This window comes from Miniopterus natalensis, chromosome X (genome assembly GCF_054644295.1).
Source record: "Miniopterus natalensis isolate mMinNat1 chromosome X, mMinNat1.hap1, whole genome shotgun sequence".
In the NCBI taxonomy this organism is placed as follows: Eukaryota; Metazoa; Chordata; class Mammalia; order Chiroptera; family Miniopteridae; genus Miniopterus; species Miniopterus natalensis.
This window is the reverse complement of record NC_142103.1, coordinates 83,856,069-83,878,184: the sequence shown is the minus strand read 5'-3', so window position 1 is coordinate 83,878,184 and position 22,116 is coordinate 83,856,069. Positions and strand designations below refer to the sequence as shown.

Genomic DNA, 22,116 nt, shown 5'->3' with positions numbered 1-22,116 from the left:
GGAAGGACTGCTTCCCAATTCATTTCAGGAGCACCACATTGCCCTAATACTAAAACCAGACTAGGACAAAACACACACAAGAAAGGAAAATCCTGGCCAATATCATTGATGAACATGTAAAAATTCTCAACAAAATATTAGCAAACCAAATGCAGCAATATATTAAAAGGATCATATACCATGATCTTGTGGAATTTAGTTCAATGATGTGTAAGGATGGTTTAACATCTGCAAATCAGTCAATGTGACACATCACTTTAACAAAATGAAGTATAAAAAATCATATGATCATCTCAGTAGATGTAGTAAAAGCATTTAAACAATTCAACATTAGTTTATGATAAAAATAAATCTCAATAAATGGGTATAGAGGAAAGTACCTAAACAAAATAAATGCCATATGTGACAAACCCACAGCTAGTATCATACTCAACAGTGAAAAACAAAGCTTTTCATTTAATATCAGGAACAAAACAAGGATGCCCACTCTTATCACTGTTATGCAACATAGTATTGGAAGTTGTAGAGAGAGTAGTCAGGCAGAAATAGAAATAAAAGGCATCCAAATTGTAAAGGAAGAAGTAAAGCTGTCACTATTTGCAGATGACATGATTTTACTTATAGAAAACCCTAAAAACCACCAAAAAAATATTAGAAATAATAAACAAATAGAGTCAAGTTATTAGGCACCAAATCAGTATACAAAAATCTGTTGTGTTTTGCTTAGCCGATGTGGCTCAGTGGTTGAGTGTCGACCCAGGAACCAAGAGCTCATGATTCGATTCCCAGTCAGGGCACATGCCTGGGTTGTGGGCTTGATCCCCAGTTGAGGCACGTGTGGGATGCAACTGATCAGTGTTTCTCTCTCCCTCCCTCCCTCCCTCCTCCTCCCCTTCCTCCCTCCCCCTCCCTCCCTCTCCCTCCTTCCCTCTCTCCCTCTCCTTTCCCCCCATTCATCTCTCTAAAATCAATGAAAAATATATTGTTGGGTAAGGATTTTTAAAAAATGATCAGAGGATCTGAATAGACATTTTTATGAGGAAGACATACACATGGCCAACAGGCATGTGAAAATATAGTCAATATCGTCAGTTACTAGGAAATGCAAATGAAAAGCACAATGTAATACACCTGTTAGAATCTCTCATCAAAATGACAAGAAATGACAAGTGTTGGAGAGGATGTGTAGAAAAGGGAAACCTCACACAATGATAGTGGGAATGTAAATTATGACAGCCACTATGGAAAACAGTATGAAGAAACCTCAAAAAATTAAGAATAGAACTACCATATGGCGTAGCAAATCTAGTTCTGGGTATTTATCTGAAGAAATACAAAAACACTAATTTAAAATGATATATTCACAATTATTTACAATAGTTAAGATATGGAAGCAACCTTAAATGTCCATTGATGGATGAATGGGTAAAGAAGAGTTGGTATACATATACAGTGGAATATTACTTGGCCATAAAAAAGAAATAAATCTTGTCTTTTACAGTATGTATGGACCTAGACAGTATTATGTTAAGTGAAATAAGTCAGATAGAGAAAGACGAATACCACATGATTTCACTTACACGTGGAGTATAAAAAAACAAAATAAATGAACAAATAAAACAGAAACAAACTCATGGATACAGAGAAAAAAAATTGATGATTGCCAGATGGGAGCGGGTTTGGAGAGGATGGGTGAAAAAGGTGAAGAGATTAAGAAGTACAAATTTCCAGTTATAAAAAACAGTTACAGGGGTGTAAAGTATAGGATAGGGAATATAGCCAGTAATATTGTAATAACTATGTATGTTGTCAGGTAATAGACTTATTGGGGTGATCACTTTTTAAGTTATATAAATGTCTAATCACTACTCCTGAAATTAATAAAATAGTGTATGTCAACTCTAACTGAAAGATTTTTAAAAATTCTATAAGTGGAAAAAAAAATGTTATAGCTGAAAATATAAATTACTCCAAGTGTTGAAGAAGACTCATGTTCTATTTTAGGAAAGATCCAGAGTGAGCACCATGATTTATTTGTAATTTCTTGTCATGGAAAATGTAGGCTATAAGGTCATCTAAACCAACAAATCTGGTTTTGGTTTTTTTCATTATGTTAACAAATTGCTGACCAGTCACAAGTATACATGTGTTTCCATATCTGAATATTGCTGACTGGTCACAAGTTAACTTGTGTCTGCACTTACATTAATTTAAGTAATTTTTAACACCTTGCTGACCTGTCACAAGTGTTCAAGTGCGGAAAAGTAGCCGGCCACATGGGCAAGTTCTGGCTTGGTCAGCAAGGTGTTTAATGGACCCCAGACGTTTCTTTGTTTGGTATCTTGTATCTTTTGATCATACTGATTTTCAATTTATTTTGTCTTTTACTTTCAGAAAGAGTTTTGGAACACCTATACAAAGGCACAACAAGGGGAGAGTAACAGAGGAAGTGACTGGTTTCAATTTTACCTTACCTTTCCATTAATCTTTGGCCTGTTTATTATCCTCCTTGTCATTTTCCTAATCTGGAGATGCTTCCTAAGAAACAAAACTCGCAGACAGACAGTGACTGAAGGTCACATGCCTTTCCCTCAGCACCTTAATATTATCACTCCGCCTCCCCCACCAGACGAAGTGTTTGATAGCAGTGGAATGTCGCCAGGCTTTCTGGAATATGTAGTTGGGCGCTCAGATTCCGTCTCCACTCGCCTGTCCAACTGTGATCCTCCACCAACCTATGAGGAAGCCACTGGCCAGGTGAACCTTCAGAGCAGTGAAACAGACCCTCATTTAGACCCACCCCCGGAGTATGAGGACATCATCAACTCTAACTCAGCCAGTGCCATCGCTATGGTGCCTGTGGTCACCACCATCAAGTGAAACTGCGAACTTCTTTTTATTATAATCGTTTTTAGAATACTAATGAAAGAACTTTCTAGCACTTTACCACCACATAAATGTGCATTGACTTATTTTATTGGACTCTTGACGGCATACCACTTCACATTTTCTGATTTGATTTTAATTAGTTTTGTTTCCTACTATAAAATCATTATCCATGCTCATTTTAGGTAATGAAAATATGTGAAGAGGGAAAAACAGTGCAGGTCTTCATGTGATGTGATGAGTTATACATATGTGTGTGTGTGTATTCATGCACATATACATATATACATATATACATGTATGTACATCAGCCCAACATACGTGAAACTTTTAAAAAGTCATTAACTTATGTCTAAATCACCTGTAAAGAGAACATTACTCACCAAAATTGGGGAGGAGGAGACACCATCAAGTGGTGTAATAGCAATATGCTGTTCAATTTTGTAAATAAGAAGAACTTAGTATGTTTTCTAATTCTTACTGGCTGTTGTTAACCTTTTTCTTCAACTACCTTAAAAGGAAAAAAATGCATGTAGTCCATCTTGATTTTTGGAACATCTCAGAAAGACAGAGGGAAAGCACAGTAAACAGCAACTCGTTTATAGTGTATAGAAAGAAATTATTGGTCATTGGTGTGACATTTGGCTAGTTTTGTAGGAGGGAGTTGTTTTGTTGTTCTTGACTACCCCCTCCCCATTAAACAGTGTTTGCGTACTCTCTTTGAATGTCTCATGCTATTTGTATTAACATCTTGGTGGAGAGGATTTCCTGCCAACAAAATAATTTTTAAAGTAGATATATGTATTAATGACAGTGAATAAAGATTACTCCTTTGCTCTTTGGTGACAATAATTATTTTCTTCTCGTGTTTCATTGCCTTTTATTCTGCTGTTTACTCCTTCTCCTACCACCACAGAATCTTCAAGCATCTAAGAATTTAAAATACAATTCTTAAAATTATTTTCTTAATGTTTCTGCATAGACTGAAGTATTTGCCTCAGGATGATTGAGGAAATTTCCCATTAAATTAAGAACTATGATTTTTATATTGCTCTCCAGTTGGTGGAGGAAGATTGCAAAGTCTGTTGTGCCAGGTGCACAGTAAATCTAGTTATAATAGCTTCACAGAGATCTCATTATTTGTATTTTAATCAGATATTTTTAACTGCAGAATTTTTACTTTTCCCTTGGATCAGAGTGAAGAGACTATGAATGAACTGCCAACATAAACTGGCTCAGGAAGAAAAAGTGAGACAGTTGTTTTTGTATGCAGTTCCATAATGTATGCACTGGTGGGAAATTCATTATAACAGTCGAAGAGATGTCTGCCACTCCCAGGCTTCCTTGGTGTTGGGTAAATGGTGGGTGAGGCAATGGAATGGAGGTTTCGCAAGTGTCACACACTGCTGCCTCTCTCCATCCCCACTGACCCCTCCTTTAATCCTGCCCTGGAACCAGAGGAAGAGGGAATGCCGGGGAGAATCCTGAACTAGGAGTGAGATGACATGAATTCTAACCCCTTTCTGCAATATACTTGCCATGGTACCTTGGGAAAGTCCCATATCTGACCCTCAAATTCCTTAACTCTGAAATGGCAGTGAAATCATTTGTCCTGTTCTTCTCCAGTGGCTTCAAAGGATCTAATGAGATGGTGTGCATGAAAGTAATTTGTAAGATGTGAAGAGATCAGAGCATTGTTCTTATTGTCCTCAAGGGAGAATTTTTTCCCTGCTTCCCTAAAATTTATCAGAGTTCTCACATAGTGAGAAATAGAGTAGGGTGCTCCGTAAATGGCTAACATGTTCCTAATGTAAGTGTGAAGGATATTTGTTAAACTCCTGTCATGCTCTGGTCTATACCAAGACTGTGCCAAATTAAAGATGACAGCCAGCTCAGCACAAATAGGATTAAGCAAATGTTAGAACTAAAATGTGTATGTTTAGTTAATAGGTTTTGTAGCTTTCGTGAGCTAAAAAAGAATAAATCTTCACCATGGTCTCAGCAGAAATGACAATATTGTTTTGAATTTGGCCATGAGAACATGGCGATCTTTGGCTTCTAGTTAAAGCTGAAAGTTGAAGTCTGATACAGTGACTTGTGTGGATATGTGTGGATATTTTGGGTTATTTTAAAATGAAAATTAAGACTCCTTTTGTGTAGAATTTTTAGGTCATTAATATCAGGCCTTAGATTAACCCATCAGTTTTCAAAAGTGTGACCCATGAACTCCGTGGGGTTTCCTTGAGAGTCTTTCAGAGGATCTGTGAGATCAAAACTATTTTCATAATAATATGAAGACATTATTTGTTTTTTCACTCTCTCTCAAAATAGTTGAAAATGTCAAGCAATTCCATCTTCCCACAGATCTTTTTTCTGTTTTAGAAAACATAGTTATTTTCTTAAAAATGTTACTTATGTTAACATATAATGGACTTTTTAATTTTTAAATGAATACTTTTTTTTTTTTAGTTTCATTTTCTTATATGGAAAATATGATAGATGTCAACTCCATAAACAAAAGCTCTTTGGAATCCAAATCCCCAATAAATTTTAAGAGTATAAAGAAGTTTGGAGACCAAAGGTTCAAAATTACAAGATTAGACAAAGGAGCAGAATGTTATTACTAAGTATATATTCTTGCAACTTTATTTTACAGTTCAAACTCCTGATACAGGATTTAGTGCTTCCTTTTAGTGACACCTGAATTGCAGTATATGAATGAATGTTGATCATTGAAACAAAAGTCAAATACTTAAACTGATCAATGACCACAGCTTTCTAGACTGTTGGCTAAAGAAAGCACTCCTAATCCATAGTGATAACTGGCATCAGCCACAGATCTCCTGGCAGCATTGGCATCATGATGACAGGAAAAACAAAATACTGCTTTCTTCAAGTAGCATTCTCTTAGTTTTTTGTGTTTTTTTTGGTTTGATTTTGCTCTGGGTTTTACATTTTAAAAAACCCTTTTGCTACCCCATCTGGTTTTATAAACTGAGTTTCTTAACATTTGTTATACTTAAAGGGGCTTGTCTGGAATAATATATATTTTTATGCTTTTGCCTTTCTTACCTGATTGATACTACATTTACCTTTGTTCATTTTTAATAAAGGTTTATTTTTGCAGATATATTTAGTACCTTTCTTAAGCAGAAACTAAATTGAATCAACCAGTTTCCATTTAAATGAACAAATGGGCTTAATGGTAGGTCTTCCAGTGGAATAGTTTCCAAACCTCCACATGCAGTAGTTGTGCCTGGAATCCTAGAACTGGCACTATCTGCCTCTCTGCTTTGAATGTCACAATGAATAGTATCTGTTTAAATTACATTTCTTTTTTTCCTATTAAACAATACAAATACTGATTCTGTATTTGATTCATTGTTAGTTATGATTTCAAGATTGGTGACCTGATATAACTGTGGAGGTTGCTTTAACTTGGTTCTGTGTAAATAGCATGTATTTTATTATAATATTTCACATTTTTAAACACTTGGTTTACATTAAATTATGGTATTTAACTATTTTTATGTTTATACTAGGTAAGGTTTTTCTTATGTTTCTATGTTTTTGGTATGCTAAATAAAGCTATTTTTAAACCCAAGAGATTTCTTCTACCTTGTGTTAATTATATTATGATTAGTTAATAAACACGCTGCATAACTTCTTATTAATTATGGTCTCTTTAACAAGGTAAAATCATGTCTTTTTTTCTCTTAGAAATTTAGGGAATATTGCTCAGTAAGGAAATCAGAAATTACCTGTTGACAATCTCAAGGTAGTCTCAGCATGAAAGAACTTTCTGTTCCACTTTTGAATGATGCTGGCATGACACAAAATGGGAACACTTGCTTCATAAGGATAGACTGAACTCCATGCAGGATTGTAGTTTGTCAAGTACTGGGAATAGGGTTGTCTGAAGATATCAAGGAGCTGGGGTTTTTTTCCTCCTTGGCAGAACAGCTTGCACTTGCCATTTAGAAAATGAGAAAGGAAATCACAAGATGGAAACATTTGTAACCACAAGGAAGCTTAAGTATAGTTACCTCAAAAACTAAAAGCTGGTGTGATGTCATTAACCAAGCAAATGTAAATATGACTTGATTTTTTTATGGTATAATTTTTTTCAATTATTTGAGGAGGAATTTTAAGTGTAAATTATAAGTCTAAGTATCCATTTTGTAAGCATCAGTACCTAAAGAGTTGTCCCAAATATCACAACAGGGTACTTTTAAAAACGTACAGCAATTTCTAAAACATATAAATTACATATTGATTAATACATCTATGAAACCCAACACCTAGATCAAGACATTTCTGACACTCCAAGAAGGCTTCCTCATTCCCCTTCTTTAAAGATAACACTATTCTCGCATATAGTAACTGAGTTTTTAAAATTTTATACTTGGATGTGGCCATGTGGACTTGCCTCTTTTCCTTTTTTAAGTTCTTAAGGTATTTCAGGAAAGTTCAAGCTAGAAGTTCCAGAGCTGTTCTTCCATCTCTTGGCCCTTCTTGAAATCACCTACTCATTCTCTCTAAGTCTTTTATACATACTTGAAGCTCTTTGAGGGCAAGAATTATGTTTAATCCTTTTAACTGGCCCAAAGACTTAAAATTGAGGGCTTTTAAAGACTATGAATTGACCAAAACCTCAGTGGCTTTCTGGTTGGTATTCTTTATTTTTTTTTAATCCTCACCACACACACACACACACACACACACACACACACACACACACACGATATTTTTTCCATTGCTTTTCATAGAAAGTAGAAGGCAAAGGGAGAGAGAAACACCCATGTAAGAGGATCACAACAATTGGTTGCCTCCCACACACACCACAACCAGGGCCAGGGATTGAGCCTAGAATTGAGATTCGTACCCTTGACAAGAATCGAACCTGAGACCCTTAGGTTGCAGGCCAGTGCTCTAACCACTGAGCAAAACTGGCAAGAGCCTGGCTGGTATTCTTAATGCTTGTCTTTCTGCTGCAATTCATACCACCTGCTATTTCCTTAAACTTTGTATGATGACATTTTGTTCACAGTAATTTTAATTACTTCATTCTATCCTTTTTTAGACTTCAAAACTCATTATAAAGTGGTCCCACAGGCTTATCAGACCATATATCCCTCCATAGATCAGATGATAGCTATTTATAAAGTGCTTACCTTGTGTGAGAGACTAACAGGATTAAAAGGTAATGGTGCCTACAGCCCTTGTCCCTGTGGATTTTGCAATCAGATTAAGACTGGGATAACCTTCTAATCTAATTTAGTGAAACCCTAATTCTACTCCAGTTTACAAAGATTCTGTTTTGCCCAAAGTCCTATGGTATTTACAATAATTCATGTATATTAGGGTATGTTGTGATTTTTATAATATTTTGGTGGTGGAAACCTATTTTCAAAAAATTTTTCTAATTCCAAGATGGCAGTAGATTAAGTGGAAGCTACACTGATACTCTCCCAGACCAAACTGGAATTACAACTAAAATATAGAAAAACCATCCTGAAAAATCAGCTGAAGACCAGCTGGAGAGAACCCTCATAACCAAGGATGAAAAGTAGAGAGCGCATAGAGACTGGTAGGAATTGCGAAGGCGCGAGAGGGCTGGCCAGGGTCCCACAGATCACAGATGAAGTTCTGGAGGGATATCTCAGCTGTGGGGGGTTCCCACTGAGAACTCTTGGGTCTAAACCCCAAGCTGGGCTCCCCATCCCAGAGCACCAGAACTGAGAAAGGTGCCCACATAACATCTGATTGTGAAAAGAGCAGTGGGGTTTCTGTCTGCCAGGGAGAGATGGCTGAAAAAGCAGGCACCTTCTTAAAGAGCCAATGCACAAAATTTCATGTGAAGCCACTCACCTTGGGCTCTGGCAAAGGGAGGGCAGAGTGGACTAGAGCTGTGTGAGGAGAATCCAAGTTTGGGGGCTCTGGGGATAGAGCACAGAAGGCAGCCACCTGAATTCCTGTTCTGAGTCATTCCCCCATACTGCAGAGGACATATTTCTCAGGCAGACCTTTACCATCCAGGCAGCTTTTGCCTGGGGATAGGGGAAGCAATTGCCCCATGCTGTTGGAAAACCTCTTGGCCACCCTATGGAGATTATGCCTTGCTGTGGTTTATAGCGTGAGATGATTCATTAACAGACTTAGAATAACTATTAGCCTGCAGGAAGAGGCATATCTCTGGATGCTTTGAGTCTGCCTGATCTGCTTCTGTACCCTGGGCTAGGAAAAGCAGACCCTGGTGTGCAGCTTGGTCCTTTCCAAACACACCCAGCCACAGCCCAGGGAGTCACAAGCTGTGGATTGCTGATAGCTCCAAGCAGGGCACTCAGGGCCAGTCACAAACAGCATAGGACATTGCCCTGCACCAGAGACCCTTGAAAAAGAGGGAATCATAGCAGATCTAGCCAATACATAGAAACAAACCCAAACAGGAAGCCAAAATGGAGAAACAAAAAAGCCCCAAATGAAAGGAAAAGAGAACACTCCAGAAGAAGAGCTAAATGAAATGGAAATAAGTAATCTATCAGATGTAGAGTTCAGGACAATGATTACAAGGATGATCAACAGCATATGAAAAGATATAGTAACTACGAAAAATGACCAGTCAGAAATGAAGAACGACATAGCAGAAATAAAGTACACATTGGAAGGGATAAACAAAAGATTAGAGGAAGACGAGGATCAGATCAGTGAATAAGAAGACAGTAGAAAAAAATCAGAGAGAGGGGAGGGAGGATGGTGGCACTGTGAGAAGAAGCAGAGCACCACTGCTCTCAGCCACGGACTCGATTTACTCCTAAAATACTATGTAACCAGCTTGGAAAAACCAGAGAGACATACCTGAGTGGACATATTGCGAGTAGGGATCACTGAAGAAACATCATAGAGTCTGGCAAGAGAGGGGGGTGTAGAAAGGACGAGTCCCCCTGAAGCCTGTGCTGGGCTCCAAGCCCTGAAGCTTAGAGGCTGCAAAGTTCCCTCCCCTTGGGACTGCAGACCAGCATCCAAAAGCGGGAATCTCAAACCCTGAGTGGAGAAGGGAAGGAGTTCCCCGTGCGGAGAGCAGAGGGACCCAGGGAAGGGTGTTCCCGTAAGGAGGGGATGGCGCCTTCATAGCGAAACAAAGCTTCTAATGGTGGTCGCGACCAGTGTCTAATGCTCAGGATGCTGACCTTAGGAAAGGCTGTCCCAAAGTACGTGGCACCCGAGTAGTAAGGGACCAGAGGTCTGCACTGAGCAGCCACATACAGGGACCCTCTGCCTTACTGTAAGGCATTGTGTTGAGCCCCAGAAAGCATTTAATCTGTGTGATGCAGGGAAGGGGAAGAGAGGCCTCCCGCCCTGACCTCTCGGCGGGGCTGGGGGAGGAGAGTCTGGGATTTTTGACCATCCCTGAGGGGTGCTGTGGAGCCGCCCCAGCTTTACTGAGATCAGCTGTGCTGGGGAGCTGCATGGAGCTGACTTTGTGTCCCCTCCTGCTGGGTGCCTTGGTGTGGGGAAGGCAGCACCGTGCAGGGCTGACTCTCTGCTTGTGTGTTGTTTTGTGCAGTTTTGAGTTATCGCTGAACTGGCTGCCACCTTCCTGGCTTGCACTGGGGAGACAAACGAGCAAAAGCTGGGATTTGTGTCTACACTGCAGAGTGTTTGAGGCGCCGGCCTTGTGCAACCAGCCAACCAGATCTGGGAAGGGAGAGGCAGAGCACGTCTGCCTCTCCTGCAGCCGAGGAACACCACCCCCAACAGGAAAAGGGCTAGTTCAGCTCACTGAAGCCCCAGATATCCCCAGCAGGGTGCAGTCCTGAAGGGGAAGGGAGAACAGCTCATAGGAGGATATTACAAAAATAAGGCTCTAAGGGACTATTGTTTGGGAACTGGAGGAAAAGCTGAAAACCCGTGCTGGGGGCTGGGCAGGCAAAGGGTTCACTGGAATGTTTTTTAATCGAACCCACTAAACCCAAACGGCTGAAACAGCCCATACAGAAAAGGCAACAGACTGAAATCAATCTGAAGCTGCAGCAGGCCAGTACATAGGGAACTAGAATCAGAGGACAGGGTAGGGACCCTGTGGAGCAGAGACTAACTGCCTCACAGTGAGGGCCTGACACCGAAACCTCTGAGGGGAGTGATACCCTGAGCTACACTAGCCGTCCTGCACCCTAAAGACTCTACAGAAGACTCTGGAGTAAGACCAGGCAACTACAAAGTTGCAAAATAGCTGACAAGAGGAGGTGGTCCACGGAGAGCCTCAGATCAACCATCTACCTAAGGACACCACAGCCAAACCTAGAAAGCTCCTCACATTGGCTGATACACAAGTACCTCACAGGAGAACGGAAATCAGCATACAAAACAGTGAGCAGCAGATAACACAAGTGGCCCAGAAGAAACCCACCTGATTGGATGTCCTTTTTGTTTGTTTGTTTGTTTGTTTCTCTTTTTCCCTTAGGAAGAAGAGAAAGGGAAAAAGTATGTTTTTTCTTCTTTTTAAATTTTATAATAACTTAAAAATTTAAAAAAAATTAATTTTTTTTCATATTTTATACTTTTTAAAGAATTTTGTTTTGCTTAGCTTGTTTTTGTTTTGTTTCTCTGATTGGTTTTGTTTTTTGCTTTGTTTTGTTTTAGCCTTGGCTCTAATATCAAGACTTTCTCAATATTCCTGCTTAATGGCTGGGACTTTATCATTATAACCAACAAGTTTACTGCTTTTCTCTATAGTTTCCCCCAAATCTCTTATTGGACTCCCTCCCTGCTCAGGCGTTATGTCTCTCTCTCCTCTTGATCCATTGGCATAACTTTTCTTTTCTTTCTTTCTTCTTCTTTTCTTTCTTTGGTTTTCCTCCCTTCTGTCTTCCTGTCTTTTTGTTCGATCGTTAGTTTCTCTTATACTCTTTAATGTATTTTTAGTTTTTCATTTTCAACTATTATCCTATTCTTATTCTCTCCCTTAATTGTTTGCTGGCCCTTCTTTCAGAATCTTTTCTCTGTCTCTATTATCTTTTAGCAGCTTCTCTAATTTTTACATTGTAGTTTATTATTATTATTTTCTAAATTTTAGCCACTATTGACAATGTACTTCTCTCTCTCTAAGCTTTCCTTTCGTTTCTTTTTTTTTAAGCTTTTTTTTTTTTTCTTTTCTCTAGAATTTGTGTTCTCCCTTCACTCTCCCAGTTCTATCTTCACTTGGGTGGTTTTCATTGTGACTGTCAAGATATTTTGTAAGATATCCCTTGTTTCTTTGAAGTTTAGTTGTATATTATCCTGCCTTGCCAGCACCCGTACAACAGCTTACATGACGAGGTTGGGACTGAGACACACAGCCAATCTGAGAGGAGAGTCCTCCCACGGACTGGTCAACAACACTCTAGACCCAACCACAACAGGAGAACCCAAAGAACCCACAAAAGGGACACCCACAAAAGGGACACAACTAACGCAAAGAGCTCAGAAGTATAAGGAAAACACACCTATGGGCTCCACTGGTCTCACAATACAAAATCCCACCCCACAAGACTGGGAGACAGCAAATATACCTAATATATAGATACAAACACTAAGACCTACCAAAATGGGGAGACAAAGAAACAACCAAAAAATTAAAGAAAAGGAAAAATCGCCAGAAAAAGACTTTGATGAGATAGAGCTAAACTCGTTATCAGAAACAGAGTTCAGAGTATTGATGATAAAGGTGTTCAAGGAACTTAACAAGACACTAAATGATAAGATCAAGGTCCATAGCAAAAACATGAAAAAAGAGATACATAAAATAAAAATCAGAGATAAAGAATGCTGTATCTGATATCAAGAATGCACTGGAAGGAATTAAAAGCAGGCTCAATGAAGCAGAGGATAGAATAAGTGACTTAGAAGACAAGGTAGAAAAAAATCACTCAATCAGAGCAGCAAAAAGAAAAAAAAAAACACTTAAAAAGCATGAGGACAGTCCAAGGGAGCTTTGGGACAACATGAAGGGAAACAACATTTGCATTATAGGAGTGACAGAGGGGGAGGAAAGAGAGCAAGGGATAGAGAACCTGGTGAAGGAAATAATGACAGAAAACTTCCCTAGGATGGCGAGGGAGAAAGCCACACAAGTTCAGGAAGCACAGAGGGTTCCAAACAAGAGGGACCTAAAGAAACCCACTCCAAGACACATCATAATTAAAATGGCAAATGGCAAGGACAAAGAGAAAATATTAAGGGCTGCAAGAGAGAGACAAGCAGTGACCTACAAGGGAACCCCCATAAGGCTGACAGCTGATTTCTCAACAGAAACTCTTCAGGCCAAAAGGCAGTGGCATGAAGTTCTCCAAGTAATGAAAAGCAAGAACCTGCAACCAAGATTGCTTTATCCAGCAAGGCTATCATTGAAAACTGAAGGTGAAATAAAGAGCTTCCCAGAAAAAAAAAGGCTAAAGGAGTTAAGTACCACCAAACCAGCATCGCAAGAAATCCTAAAAGGACTGCTATAAGAAAAAGAAAGAAAAGTGAGAGAAAGGTATATTAGCATAAAGGGGAAAAATGCCAATAAATAAGTTTATATCAATAGTAACTTTAAATGTAAAAGGAACAAATGGTCCAATCGAGAGACATAAGGTAGCTGAATGGATAAGAAAACAGGACCCAAATATATGCTGTCTACAAGAGACCCATCTGAGAGCAAAAGATTCACACAGGCTTGCCCGGCCAGGCATGGCTCAGCAGTTGAGTATCGACCTAGGATCCAAGCAATCGGGGTTCGATTCTCAGTCAGGGCACATGCCGGGTTTGACGGTTTGATCCCCAGTCAGGGGCGTGCAGGAGGCAGCCAATCAATGAGTCTCATCAGTGATGTTTCAATCTCTCTCTCTCCCTCTTTTTTCCTCTCTCTGAAATCAATAAAGATATATTTTTAAAAAAAAGATTCACACAGGCTAAAAGTGAAGGGATTGAAAAAAATATTCTATGGAAATGGAACCAAAAAAAAAGCTGGAGGAGCAATACTTATATCAGACAAGATAGACTTCAAAATAAAGACCATAACAAGGGACAAAGATGGTCACTACATAATACTAAAGGGATCAATCCAACAGGAGGAAATAACCCTTATAAATATATATGTACCCAACAGAAGAGCACCTAAATATATAAAAAATGTCTTGGTAGACTTTAAGGGGCAGATTGACAGCAACACAGTCATACTAGGTGACGTTAACACCCCATTGTCAGCATTGGACAGTTCATCAATACAAAAAATCAGCATGGAAACACAGACCTTAAATGACTCACTAGACCTAATGGGTTTAATTGACATTTATAGAACATTTCATCGAAAAGCAGCAGAACACACATTCTTCTCAAGTGCACATGGAACATTCTCAAAAACAGACCATGTGTTAGGGCACAGGGCAGGTCTCTACAAATTCAAAAAGACTGAAACCATATCAAGCGTCTTCTGAGATCATGATGAAACTAGAAATCAACCACTATAAAAAAACTCAAAAATATTCAAACACATGGAGGCAAAACAGCATGTTATTAAACAATGAATGGGTTACCAATGAGAGCAAGGAAGAAATCAAACACTTCATGTGAAAAAACAAAAATGACCAGACAACAACCCAAAGTCTATGGGACACAGCGAAAGCAGTCCTGAGAGGAAAATCATGGCATTACAGGCCTGTCTCAAGGAACAAGAAAAAGCTCTAATGAACCATGATCAATGACTCCCATCATTGATGTTTCTATCTCTGTCTTCTATCTCTGTCTTCTATCTCTGTCTCTCCCTCTCCTTTCCTCTCTCTGAAATCAATAAAGATAAAAAAACAAAAAAAACAAAACCAAAAAACAACAACAACAAAAACACAACATTACTCTATCCAGCAGGGCTATCATTCAAAATAGATGGTGAAATAAGGAGCTTCCCAGACAAAAAAAAAAAAAAAAAGGCTAAAAGAGTTTATCACCACCAAACTAGCATTGCAGGAAATGTTAAAGGGACTGCTGTAATAGGAAGTAGAAATAGAGAGAGAAACAAAGGTTTAAAGAATGAAAATGGCAATAGATAAGTGCCTGTCAATAATAATCTTAAATGTAAACAGATTAACTGCTACAATCAAAATCATAGGAGTGCTGAGTGGATAAGAAAACAGGACCTGAATATATATGCTGTCTACATGAGACCCACCTCAGAACAAAAGACTCACACAGGATGAGAGTGAAAGGGTGGAAAAAATTTTTCCATGGAAATGAAAATGATAAAAATGCTGGGGTAGCAATACTCATATCTGTCAAAATAGACTTCAAAATGAAGGCCACTGCAAGAGACAGTAAATGTCACTACATAATACTAAAGGGATCGATCCAACAAGAGGATATAACCCTGGTAAAATATGAACCCAATATAGGAGCACCTAAATTTATTTTAAAAACTTTCTGGAGGACTTCAAGGGAGAGATCGACAGCAATAAAGTCATAGTAGGGAACTTGAACACCCCACTGACTTGACTGGATAGATCTTCCAGGCAAAAAATCAATAAGGAAACGGTGACTCTAAATGACACACTAGATCAGATGGATTTAATTGACATTTACAGAACATTTTACCCCAAAGCAGCAGAATACATTCTTCTCAAGTGCACATGTGTCATTCTCAAAGACAGACCACATGTTAGGATACAAAACAAGTCTCTAAAACTTCAAGAAGATTAAAATCATATCAAGCATCTTCTTGGATCCCAATGGCATGTAATTAGAAATCAACTACAATAAAAACACTAAAAAACATTTAAACAGGGAGGCTAAATAGCATGTTATTAAATAATGAATGGGTTACCAATGAAAGCCAGAAAGAAAGAAAAGATCTCTTAGAAACAAATGAAAATTAATACACAACAACCCAAAATCTATGGAACACTGCGAAAGCAGTCCTGAGAGGGAAGCTCATAGCATTACAGACCTACTTCAAAAAACAAGAAAAAAATTTAGTAAACTATCTAACTCCACAACTTAAAGAATTAGAAAGAGAACAACAAAAAAAGGCCAGAGTAAGTATAAGAAAGGAAAAAATAAAGATCAGAGCAGAATAAATGACATAGAGACTAAAAAAATAATACAAAAGATCAATGAAATCAAGATCTGGTTCTTTGAAAAGATAAACAAGGTTGATGAACCTTTAGCCAGACTCATCAAGAAACAAAGAGAGAGGACCCAAATAAACAAAATCAGAAAACAAAGCAGTGAAGTAACAACTGACACCAAGAAATATTAAAGATTGTAAGAAAAGACTATGAATAACTATGTGCCTAAGCTGGACAGGGTGGATGAAATGGTCAAATTCCTAGAAAGTATAATCTTCCAAAGCTGAATCATGAACAATCAGAAAAACTAAATAGGTCAATAACAACTGATAAAACTGAAGCAGTAATAAAAAAAACTCCCAGGACACAAAAGCCCCGGTCCAGACAGCTTCACAGGGGAGTTTTACCGAACATTCAACCAAGAACTAGCACCTACCCTCCTCAAATTATTCCAAAAAATCCAAGAGGAAGGAACACTTCCAAGTGCTTTTTATGAGGCCAGCATTATCCTAATTCCAAAACCAGATAAAGACACTACAAAGAAAGAGACTTACAAGCCAATATCCCTGATAGACAAAAATCCTCGACAAAGTATTAGCAAATGGGATCCAGATATATATTAAAAAAATCATACATCATGACCAAGTGGGATTTATTCCAGGGATGCAAGGCTGGTACAATATTCACAAATCAATGAATGTGATTCATTACAGAAACAAATTGAAATCACATGATCATATTAATTAGACAGAGAAAAAGCAGTCAACAAAATCCAACACCCATTTTCAATAGACCCATTGCTGGAGAAGACACCATCTCAGACAACTTTGCCTCAGCCCATCTCAAACAACATTGCTTCAGCCCAAGAGTTTGCCACTGGAGATGCCTACACCTCCTACACCGGAGATGAAACCCCAGAGACATATCACCATGCCAAAGACCTCACCACTTGCCCATATAGCCTCACTCCCCAGTTTATAGCAAAATGTGGCAGAATGCCACAAGGGGAACTAAGACTTTCTGGGAACAATGGACTGAATATACATACTACCCTGATGAGATATTATTTTGTAGAATTTACTGGGTGCCTGCTGGCTGATCCTTAACCTGTCAGACTGTGAGTCTGTTCCCTGCTGGCTGCAGGGCAGCATTGTGCCCTATTTCCCCACTGTGGCAGACCAAAATGTGCACTGGGATCTACACAACTCCCCTGCCTACAAATACTGCAGGTTGTTAATGTCACCATTAACTCTGATGCCTCAGCATCACAGGGTGGATTATAGTGTAAGCACCTGATGGCTTTTTTTTTATTATAATACAAATGCCTGACATTTAGCTTTTGAATGCCAAGGGACCTACTTCAAAGACAGCTATCTTGAATAAACACACAGTCAGTTACAAGATTAGATAAAGAGCCAGGACTCCTCACCCCTGAAATTTCCTTTGTTTTAAAGATCTCTGGTTGACCTAGAAAACTGATCATTTGACCACTGTTTTTTCCTTCCTGCATTTTAATTCCCACTCTTATGTTTTAAATTCTCCAATAAAGAGGGAATCCGTGAAATCCTAGGCACCCCACCTTAGACCTCTGCCAATAATGGCAGAATCCCAGGCACATGGGCACCTACTCTCTCTCCTTCTACCCACAATCTCCCTGTGTGTCCTTAAGCATGCCACATACCCTCCAGGACCTGAGAGTAATAAACTTCAGGTTTTTTTCAAAGTGCCTTGATGGTTGTTGCTGAGATGCATCTTTCTGTCATAATAAAAACCACAAGGGCCAGTCCAGACACAACAATAGCTCTGAAAGGGGAAATGTCTTTGGGGGCTGCTACAAGTAGTATATGCTGAGTACCCCAGGCATTTTCTAGGAAATAGCATCACTATCTATAGGCTGAGACCCACAGAAAACAGTGGAGCAGCCCCCAACACCAAGGCTTCTGCTGTTCATCTTCCTCCTGTAGTGGTTCTTCCGCACTCCTCCTTGGGTGAAACTGGCCATTTGATAAGGAGAAAGTGGTCTCTGGGGCGACTGCTAGACTAGAACTCTCCACAAGAGAGTCATAGTCTCTGGCTACATGTGACAGAAATCATTTGAACTCCATCTACAATAAAAAGTACAACTGAGATATTGTATTTTTATTTAAATTTTTTATTCTTGACACTATTGCAGATGTCCCCCATTTTACTGGATTCTTAAGCCACACATGCTCAATCAGAAAATAACTGTCAGGAGAGCATTAAGGAGAAGTAATGACCCACATTGCTTTCTGCATTAGTACAATAAATGGGTGTGGTCTGTTGCTGGCCACTAAGTGCAGAACAGAAACCCTGAAAATTATCTGACATTCCACCCCACTCCTCACATCAGATTAAAAAATCTGGTGTGAAGAATTAGGGTCCACATTTGAGAACTGTCGGTTTACTTAAGCCTAAGAGGTATATATAACCAGTAAGAAATTACTTGGGACTCCTCTGCACCGAACTGTTGATCGATAGATTGGGGAGATCATTATAAGACCTCACAAAATACAGTCTAGTTTGAAATAAGCATAAAGAAATATCAATGGTTATCTGGAAAACTGACCAAGGGGCAATAGCTTGGAAGAGAGAGGAGCGCTAAAGAACTTTCTAGAAAACTTATTTTAATCCTATGAGGAAAGGTAATCCAAGTATCTGTTCTATTGTTTACCTCCATTGATAAAGGACGAAAAACCACAAGCTTATGAGGAAATGTCACTTGTAAACCAGACCAGCAGAATGTAAATAAAAAACAACTCAACTGGAGGGTTTAGCCAGCCTATTAGACCAGTGACACAGAACCTATACTCCCTCATCCCAGCCATGCTTGACAGTCCACTGAGGAAAAGTTTTGTTCAGTCTCAAACTGTGGCCCTTTCTGATTTTTAAAAATTCATTCCCTAATAGAAACTGAGCCAGGAAACACTGTTCAGTGTAGTTGAGTAGAGAAAACTTGGCCCTGCCAAAGTTTAGGACCATGCCAAGAAGGCAAGGCTGAGGGAGGGAGGGTTACTGTGCTGCTATAGAATCCTAACAGCTATTTGCTGTTGTGTCTGCACCTCTTGTTCTCACATTACTTAAAGCTGGGAGAGGCCTGAAGAAATTACATGTCCCAGTGTCCTGTTTGTAAGCCATTTTATAAAAGAGGTAACTGAGGTCACTAGGGGTATGGTTGAGAGTCAGGCCTAACTATAATCCAGTTTCCATATCATCTTGGGCAAGTAATTTATATTCTGGACTTCAGTTTCCTTATCTGGGAGGTGATAAAAGCAATACCTATCTGACAGAATTGTGAGGATTAGTGACACTACAGGAAATCACCTAGTCTGGTAAGGCCTCATGAACTTTCATTTATCATCTGGTGATAGAACCAGGACTGGCTCCCTGGTCACCTTTTTCCACCATTGCTCACAGTGGCCAGGCTCCTGAACCCTGGAGAGTATTGCCAGACAACTCTGCCTAAAGGCATTTGGTGCCTGTATTTGGGAGCTGAAACCATTTTCCATTCCCCAGACATCTCAAACAGGCTGTTCCTCTGCTTTCTGTGCCCACTTTTGTGGCTCCTTTCTGTCTGTACTCTTTCCAAGGCTGAAGAACTGCTCAGGGAATTACGCGCTAAGTGCCTGGCATGCTGTGTGACGTGGGGGACACAAACAGATATGGGACTCACCCTATTTATGGCACTAAGTGGTACTGTCCCTTGTACCATCTTCTTAGCCCTGCTACCAGTTCTGGACTAGCATCCTCCTTTTCTGGGGAACTGCCCCACACCAACACGTACTCCAATTATGTGGTTTCAGGGGCACATCCCTGTTCCCCCATGACCCACATCTCCCTCACCATACCTGACTGGCTGTGGGGTCAGCCTGCCATGGTTCCTGCCACTTGTGTCTTCTGATGTTAGCTTAAGGCCAGGCACCTAAGCACTAGGCTGATTTTGTTCTCCGGAGTTGAGGGAAATGGAAAATCTTCCTTGCTCCTCAGACCTCCAGGAGGGATGTTTCATTCCACTCTCCATGAGGGAAAAAGGGAGTAGGACTGATACATATTACTGATGCATTGAGCAAAAGACATAGAGCATCATTATTTGGTTATCTATACTTTTCTTCTTTTGGTTCTGCGTATCCACCAAAAGGAAATAATACAAGCCTACAGGGGTCTGAGGGGGTTAATCTGCAGTGGTCCATAACTTCCTTTCACTGGGAAATTAGGGTAGGCTAACTGGCCTAACACAGTAAATTTTGATTTTTTGTTCCTACCAGGCTCCAGGGCACTTTGGAGGTACAGGTGATGGGGGAGAGTCTCCTTATGTCATTCAAAGATTCATGAAGGGGACCCACGTTAGAGAGATCGGAGAAAACTGCACACCTGCACAATAGAAGGGAAACAAAACCAATGGACACATCTTCCTGGAAGACATAGAGAAGTCGTCCAATGCAGGAAAAATGCCAAGTTTTTGGCATTTGTCATGGTCCTACCTTATCTGCAAACTCCACGCCATGCATTTCAGTGAGACGATACCATTTCCTAATTGGCAGGTCTGCCCTCCCAGGAGATGACCTGTTAGTGAAATGACAGCACAACTGTAGGTCAGAAGCATACTAATCACTGGGCTAATCCAATGTGCCTTTATTCCCAAATATGAATGCACACGGGGGTATTATGGGAAAGAGAAAGAGAAGATCATGATGAGCACACAACTATTTCTGGAAAGAAAGAAAGCTACATATACCAAAAATCCAAATTAATATTCTCAAAATTGTAAGGAAGAAAGTGGGTTGGTAAAATGAGAACAGGGTGCTATTGAAGGGAGTACCTAGAAAACAACAGAAAGTACCTGACCCTACAAATATCGCCAAGTTACAAACGTCACAGAGCAGGCGCTCGGCACAAGCCGCGGGGCTCGGCCAGGCCCTGACGGAACGTGGAGCGCGCGCCCCCGCCCCTCCCCCGCGTGACCGACGCCGCCCCGCCCCGCCCCTAACGGACCCCGTTTCCGTTGGCAACCGGAGCTCCTGCCCGCACCGAGCCCGCCAGCGGTGGCCTCCTGTCCGCCCGCCGGGGACCCGGGAACCCCTCCGCCAGCGCCGCTGACCAGCCTCCTGCCGCCCTGGTCGCCTCCCCCTGGGACATTGAGACCCCGCCTCCCCTGCCCCCGCCTCGCAGCCCCCGCTTCCGCGCCATCTTGGGCCCGGCGCCCCTGCCTGGGCCTCCGGCCATGGGGACCCCGCCAGCCTCGCAACTGCGCCGGAACTACCACCCCGACTGCGAGGCCGCGGCGCAGGAGCAGATCCACCTGGAGCTCCACGCCTCCTACGTGTACAGCTCGGTGGCCTCGTACTTTCGGGGCGCGGCCTGGAGGCCCCTGGCCGACCTCCTCCTGCAGCAGGCCCGCGACGAGAAGGAGCACGCCGAGATGCTCATCAGGGTCCACGGCCCGCGCGGGGGCCGCCCCCACTCGCGGAAAATCTTCTGGCTCGACCACGGCTACCGGGGCAACAGCCTGACGGCCCTCGAGCGCACCTTGAACCTGGCGATGACGGTGAGCCGGGGCCTGAGCGACCTGAGCAGGCTGGCCGCCGAGAGGCAGGACCCCCAGCTGGGCCATTTCCTGGAGGGTCACTACCTGCAGGGGCAGGAGTTCATCAGAGGGTTGGAGGTTCACGTCACCAACCTGCGCAAGGCCGGTGCCCCGGAGGAATCCGACCTCGTTGGCGAGAGCGCTTAGAATCGAGCCTGCCTTCCTGGGAGCCATGGGGTGACTTCCCTGGCCACCATGCTGAGAATGCAGTTGCTGTATTGCCTTCCTGCAATAAACTTGTTGCTTCCTAAATAAAGGTGTCTGGTTGATTGGTGTGAGCAAAAACCCTGACCTTTTAAGTTTTAGAACAGGTATCCAGGAGTCTATCCACCCACCCATGCCCCACCCACGTGCAGCTTGGGATCGCCACGGAGAGAGGGAGGAGGTATTCCACCAGATCCTGGAAAACACAGAATTAATCTCCCTCCTATAAACAACGTGGTGTATGGGGTCGGGGTGAGGCGGGGCCCTGGTGAATCCGGGTGCATGTGCAGGGTAGAAGTAGAGAAAGGTGGCCTGAACATCAGGATTGCAGTTGCCTCTGGGGAAGAA

General features: G+C 41.0%; 1 protein-coding gene and 1 pseudogene across 1 annotated transcript in view; both read left to right on the top strand.

The window, feature by feature from the left end:
• Positions 1-3,738, top strand: part of PRRG1 (proline rich and Gla domain 1) — a 49,762-nt gene extending 46,024 nt beyond the window's left edge. Inside the window, 1 exon segment of the mRNA XM_087829369.1 lies at positions 2,395-3,738. Within this exon segment, the coding sequence (XP_087685495.1) occupies positions 2,395-2,880 (486 nt within the window). The 3' untranslated portion in view covers positions 2,881-3,738.
• Positions 3,739-21,201: 17,463 nt separating this feature from the next.
• On the top strand, positions 21,202-21,711 carry LOC148090596 (ferritin heavy chain pseudogene; annotated as a pseudogene).
• Positions 21,712-22,116: the final 405 nt, after the last annotated feature.